The 6,079-nt window shown below is 36.8% G+C and overlaps 1 protein-coding gene across 1 annotated transcript in view; it reads left to right on the top strand.

Moving 5' to 3' along the window:
• The window catches only part of LOC103781802 (inactive ubiquitin carboxyl-terminal hydrolase 54-like), a gene marked incomplete at its 3' end in the record, with an annotated part of 24,244 nt that extends 19,770 nt beyond the window's left edge, over positions 1-4,474 (top strand). Inside the window, exons 7-9 of the mRNA XM_008949525.1 lie at positions 1,357-1,503; positions 2,854-3,003; positions 4,306-4,474. Coding sequence (XP_008947773.1) covers positions 1,357-1,503; positions 2,854-3,003; positions 4,306-4,474 — 466 coding nt within the window. The remainder of the gene's footprint in view (positions 1-1,356; positions 1,504-2,853; positions 3,004-4,305) is intronic.
• Between the last annotated feature and the right edge of the window lie 1,605 nt (positions 4,475-6,079).

Below are 6,079 nucleotides of genomic sequence, written 5' to 3'. Positions count from 1 at the left end.
TCTGCAGGAATGCATAGTTTGAATGACCCTTGTAAAATCCATGTGAATATTATCATCTTAATGTAAACACTTCATATCTACATTTAAACATAACAGTCCTGGACCTGTTAAAAAAAAAAGTCTGTCTTGATTGCCTTGTTGTTAAGCTCATTTATTTCTATTTTCTTAATTTTTCATTTTTGTCTTGTTGATAATGGGGACTGAAATTCTGATTAATTTTCTAGATTGCTGTGGGGAAGAAATGTTTTTATAATCTCTTCCCTGGTTGTAGTGTCCAAAATTATTATATCCAGTTGTGAAACTGGTCTCTGTAGAGATGAGAAGCTATTCTCACTATGAAAAGGTTTTTTGTCTGGTGTGTGGGGTTTTTTTGTGCTGTTATTTTTTTATTTTTTTTTTTCCCTCTCCTGGAATTTTGCAGAGGTACCTTTGTGACCTGTCACAAGGGGAAAGTGAGTATTGCAAAGGCAGTTTGTCATAGTTGTCCTCTCCTCCCACCCAAAAGATAATGTAATATACTGCTTGTTAAAATTACAGTGATAATCTCTGAATTCAGATGGTGATCTTTCATGATGCTTTAAAGATGCCCACAATTCCAACACGTCATGGTTTGGAAGGCCCAATTGAAAAAGCCTTAGCTTCACAAGCAAGCTTATCTCTGAGAAGTACTCTGACTAGAGAGTGAGGAGACTCACCAGTCAATAAGCACTGGTAGTTGTTTAAAAAATAAAAAGTGGGAGGTGGGAGAGAAACAGGAAATAAGAAATGAAGAACTGCTCTAGGTTAGTAAAGCACCTCTTCTCCTCCTCCTCTTCCAGCTGCTGCTCTCGTATTTATATGAATACTGAGCTAACTGTCCTGTTTAAGATGAGATGCTTGAAGTACCAACCACCCCATTTTTAACAGCAGAGCAGCGTCTTGAAGGTTTTTCTGACACTGTCATAAGGCATCAGTCTTTGTATGAAGGAGTTCATGTTTTGAACTGAGATTCTGTTTAAAAGAAAGTGAGCTTTCCTTCCAGTTCCTAAGAATGTTTAGGGTATCTTTCATGTATGCTTGATTATCTTTTTTTAAATAAGCCTACTTTTAAGCTGTACCTTTTAATCATTATCAGTAGTATGAGGAGGAATCAGCAGCATTCACTTGAAAGCTTGCAGGTACCAGACAGTCTTCATAATGCTCCTCATCTATGACTTTGAAGCTTGTATCTTGACACTGGGCATATATGATCTGCTGTGTTTTACCACCACCACTTTGAAAGCTGTACTTTTGAAATTTATGTTTGTTAGTGCCGTGCTTTAACATTATAGTAAGAGGAGGATTATGTTCAATATTTTGTTTTATTTAAATCCTCAGAGTAACTGTGGGGAAAAGATCCGTATTCGCCGTGTGCTGATGAACTCTCCACAGATCATCACTATTGGCTTGGTTTGGGACTCAGACCACTCTGATCTGGCTGAGGATGTGATTCACAGTCTGGGCACTTGCCTTAAACTGGGAGATGTGAGTTTTTTGTATTTTGGCACTACCTACAAACAGTCTTTGTCATGGTAGTCTGTAGTAGCAGATTGAAAAAAAGTGTCACCACCATTAGCTTTTTTGGTTTCCATAAATAGAGGAATAGAGGGCAGATCAAAGAATCTGACCTGTTTCTGAATGTTTCACAAAACCTGTGAAAGTACTGTTGTAATTGCATGTTCCTGAAATGACTGAAAATTAAAAATTACTCCAGAAAACAAAACTTGTCAAAATCCAAAAAAATGTTCAAGTGCAAGGAAATTTTGTGCTATTTCTGTGAAAATACATATATACTCCCTCACTTTGAAGACCAGAAGTTTATTTCTTTTGAAAAAAAAAATGTATTTTGGTTTTCTTCTGGCTGCTTTTTAACTTAAATCCTCTTTTCATTGAAGTGTGAGGTCATAACACTTAAGTGTTATTTATAGCTGAGCAGTCACTGAGAGATGGTGGCTGGGAACTCTGTGATTGAATGATAGATAAAATTAAGTAGCGTTTGGGATAAGGAGGTTTGCCCCCTAGAGTATTCATTTGTTCTGCATTAGATGATGCTTTAGAGTTGAATTATTGGTATATCAAATTGTGGCTGTGTCTTATCATAATATTGAGGTATTACATTAAAATATTTTTTATATATACACACATATTTTTAAAAAAAATGCATTGCACAGTGTACCAAAATCAGGGGCAATTAATGGAAACATGGTTATGAAACAGTGCAACCCTTGCACAGTAAGGCAACAACACAGTAAAAAATTATTTTTAAATAAAACATGGTCAATTTTATGGTCAGAAAACATTTTCATTTTTTCTGTGTGCTGAATTCTTTTGACCTACTGTTTTATGTTCATTTTTTTTGTGGTATTGTCCTAAATTTGTCTTTGCTTAAGTCAGAATAAATGCCAACCATTCACAGTCAGAATCACTTTGTTTCTACAAAGCAAAGAGTAATGAATGCTTTAAACATTATTTGATAAAATCAACCTGCGTGACACAGAGAATACACATTTTCAAAATAGAATCACACTTCTGATTCTGAAAAGGTATTATATCATTGTTCTAAATGTCTTCCTTAAAGTACAGCCACAGCCTCCAAGACTGACTTGATGCTTGAGCATCTGCTGAGTTGGTAGGAGTCTGTTCCTGGCCTATGTCACTGGGTTTGCTTAAACATGGGTTAATTACTTAAGTATTTATTGCTTTTTTTTCCTCTATCTTTTGAAGTAAAATTGTGATGCCTCTCTATAGTATTTTGAGATCTTCAAATATGAAGCAGTATGTAAAATTCTGGGCATTTTATTAATGTCTACTTTAATTTTACTTCCCTTCTTGAAGCTCTTCTTCAGAGTAACTGATGACAGAGCAAAACACTCAGAGCTGTATTTAGTGGGAATGATCTGTTACTATGGAAAACACTATTCTACCTTCTTCTTCCAAACTAAAATCCGCAAGTGGATGTACTTCGATGATGCTCATGTCAAAGAGGTGAGCAAATAAAGTTTAGAAAAATAACCTACTAGACATTTGTTAGCTACGTGTGCGTAGATCCATACTGTTTTCTTCAGATTTCAAGAAATTTTGGCTGTTTCTCCACTCAAGATCCATAACTGTCTTGCTTCTTTTTCTGAGCAGACTAAAACATTCTCAAAAAAAGCTACCAGAAGTCTCAGAAGCTGTATTCTTAGTCCTTCTCTGTTGGCTGCAAGTCTTGGTTTTATGCTGTTGTTTGAAAACCTACAGTTTGCTTGTGCACATGGCTAACGTACATCTTTCTCCTGCTGACAAGCAGTATAGCTATTCAGTGCCTGCTTTTTAGGTTCTTTGAAATATTTAAATGCTAGTCTTCCCTAGTGGCTGCTGCCAGCAGCAGGTTTTCTGCTTCTTCTGTTAGTGCTGCTTTGTTCCCCCCTTTCACCAACTATGAGGTCCTTGACATTAAAGATACCAGCGCTGGGGTCTTGGCACACTGTTATTACATCCCATTTGTTTGTTTGGCATTAACTCACACCATTCTACTTTTATGCCTCCTAGTCATGGAAGCATAGAAATGAGAGGAAAACTTTATCCTGTAGTCATGCCAAGCACAGTCTCAAAGGGAAAACTCTAATCCTTGCATTTGTTCAGTCACATTTCTCTGCAGCAAAACTTTGCCAAGATTAGGTACTGCACTGTTTTAGTAGAAAACTTGTGTATGGAGCAAATTTGTTGGAACAGATATTCAGTGCACTAGGAGAAACCTGTATTAGTACGTGGGGAAGATTTCTGTGTTCAGTATAATGACATTAATTATTTCCTGGCCTATAAAAATGGAGAGGTTCCGATGGGTAGCTTTGTCTTGATTTTGCTGTCATGTTGTTGATGTCTTTTAGTGTTCATTTTGTTCATGCTGATGGATGGATGAATGAAGACATCTTGTTAACAAATTTGCATCAGGAAAAAACAAACAAACAAAACAAAAAAAAACCACCACTGTTTCATAGGATGAAAAACTTTTTATGGGAGGGGAAAAAAAATCTGCAAGAGGAGGATTATTTTTGCAGTCATATATATTTGGCAGGAATGGTAATTTGTGTAGACCTAAGGTAGCAAATACCTTGATTTTAGCTGGATGGATTGCAGAGCTTTCTCAGTGAATCCAGTTCAGTGCTGGATCTAGAAGGAGTTAAAGTGTATCAGTGGAAAATCAAACACTGAAAGAAGCATGTGGGGAAAAAGAGCTGCTTATAGAAAATGATGACAATTAATCTCTCTTGTGCAATTTTTTTATAATTGTTGCTGTTGCTTCAGATTGGTCCAAAATGGAAAGATGTTGTGACAAAGTGCATTAAGGGTCACTATCAGCCTTTGCTGCTACTGTATGCAGATCCAAGAGGAACTCCAGTGTCAACACAAGACCTGCCCCCTCAAGTGGATTTACAGCAATATAGCAGGACTTGCTATGACAGTGAAGACTCAGGTAACCAGTCTGGACTATGTGCCATATACCTTTATGCTGCAGTGTTGCATGTGAGAAGATTATTCTAATGTTTTGGGTGTGGGTTTGTTTGGAGGGGTCCTTATTGATTATTACATCTGATGTAGAATTCTGAAGAGGACTTAGTGTTTCACCTTTGCACCTCTCTCTGTCTGAGACGCTGTTGATTGTTTGGGCAGTAATCCTTTCCAAAAAGGCTTGGAGAAGGAAACTAGGGAGGGGAAAAAAGTGAAGGACCTGTTGTGGCATGGATGGAGAGAGGAACAGCAACTGATGACTTAAGTGACTAAGGTCATAAATCCATTAGCAATTTTAACAGGAAAGGAATGAGACCAGAAGTGCATAAACACATAAAAATTAAAGGAAGATGCAGAATTTAACTCAGGAGGGAAGTTAGGGAAAAGAAATATTAAGCAAGTGTCATAAGTGAGTCCTTTGTTAAGATGGTGAAAGGGAAGAAATACTATTTTATTTAAAATGAGAGAGACAGAACCAGTGCATCTTATCTTCAGCCTTTGGCTTGTCTTTTACTCATATAAAGCAGAGAAAGAGATATGAGCTGATTTGTGGGGGACTGAAGGGTAAGGGATTGGCAAAGACTTATGCCCATAGATCATTTTTACTTCTTCATTTTTCATAGTCTATTTTGCATTAGAAACAAAAGATCTACACCTATAGATATATAGCACTTCACATCTCAGAGACTTTCAACACATTGCTACTTACTGAATTCTTTGTATGAATTGTAGTTTGTTGAATTAGAAGGGTATGGCCAAATGAGGTGCTTCAGAGGTTAGAACTTGGTCTGCCCAACATATCAGTAGTGGTCTGAACAGACTGTTGGTTTAATAAGTTGTGGATAATTTTGGACATGTAGTCACACCACTGGGGATTGAGGCAAAAGAGGAACAGATAAATTCTGAGAAAGCTGGGTAATTGCAATCCAGATAGACCCAGTTTTTATTTTCACACTAACTTTATATTGTAATGGCTTTGCCAAAGAAGATTGTTCCTGGTTTTGTTTGTTTGCATCCTTAATTGGAGATGGGTCTATAAATTGCCCAGAACAGCAAGGTGAGGTTAAAATCAGAAATACAACCTTTCTTCCAGGATTTTAGCCTATTTATACAACTATAACTCCAAAAATATTTTCTGGCATTCCTGGCCAATAGCTAAGTTTATGCTCCCTGGGCAAGGAATCTGTGGAGAACATCTGCTGTCTCTTTATTTATGTGTTGACAGTCTACCAGCAATTAAAAATAAATCTCAAAATCCTCTTAAAAATAAAAACACTGGTAAGATGACCTTTACTTCTCACTTGACAAGCTGCCTTGCAATTTATAAAGCCATCTTCCTGTTGTGAAAAAAAAATGGGAAGTCTGCAGGATGGAGAGAAGGACCTTCAGTGCTATGTGTCAGTTGTGAGCACTTCTGTGACCTTCAGGTCAATATATGCTGTGAATTTGCCTTGCTGTTCTGCTGGTTGATCTCCAGGAAATACATAATAAACCCTTCTACTCATTGTCTCTGCAGTATCTAATGTTATTATGTTCTAAAATAATTTCAGGAAGCTGAATAAATATATAT

This window comes from Merops nubicus, unplaced genomic scaffold (genome assembly GCF_000691845.1).
Source record: "Merops nubicus isolate BGI_N331 unplaced genomic scaffold, ASM69184v1 scaffold18471, whole genome shotgun sequence".
Taxonomy (NCBI): Eukaryota; Metazoa; Chordata; class Aves; order Coraciiformes; family Meropidae; genus Merops; species Merops nubicus.
Note: the sequence above shows the minus strand (reverse complement) of the source record. Positions and strands in the feature narration are given on the sequence as shown.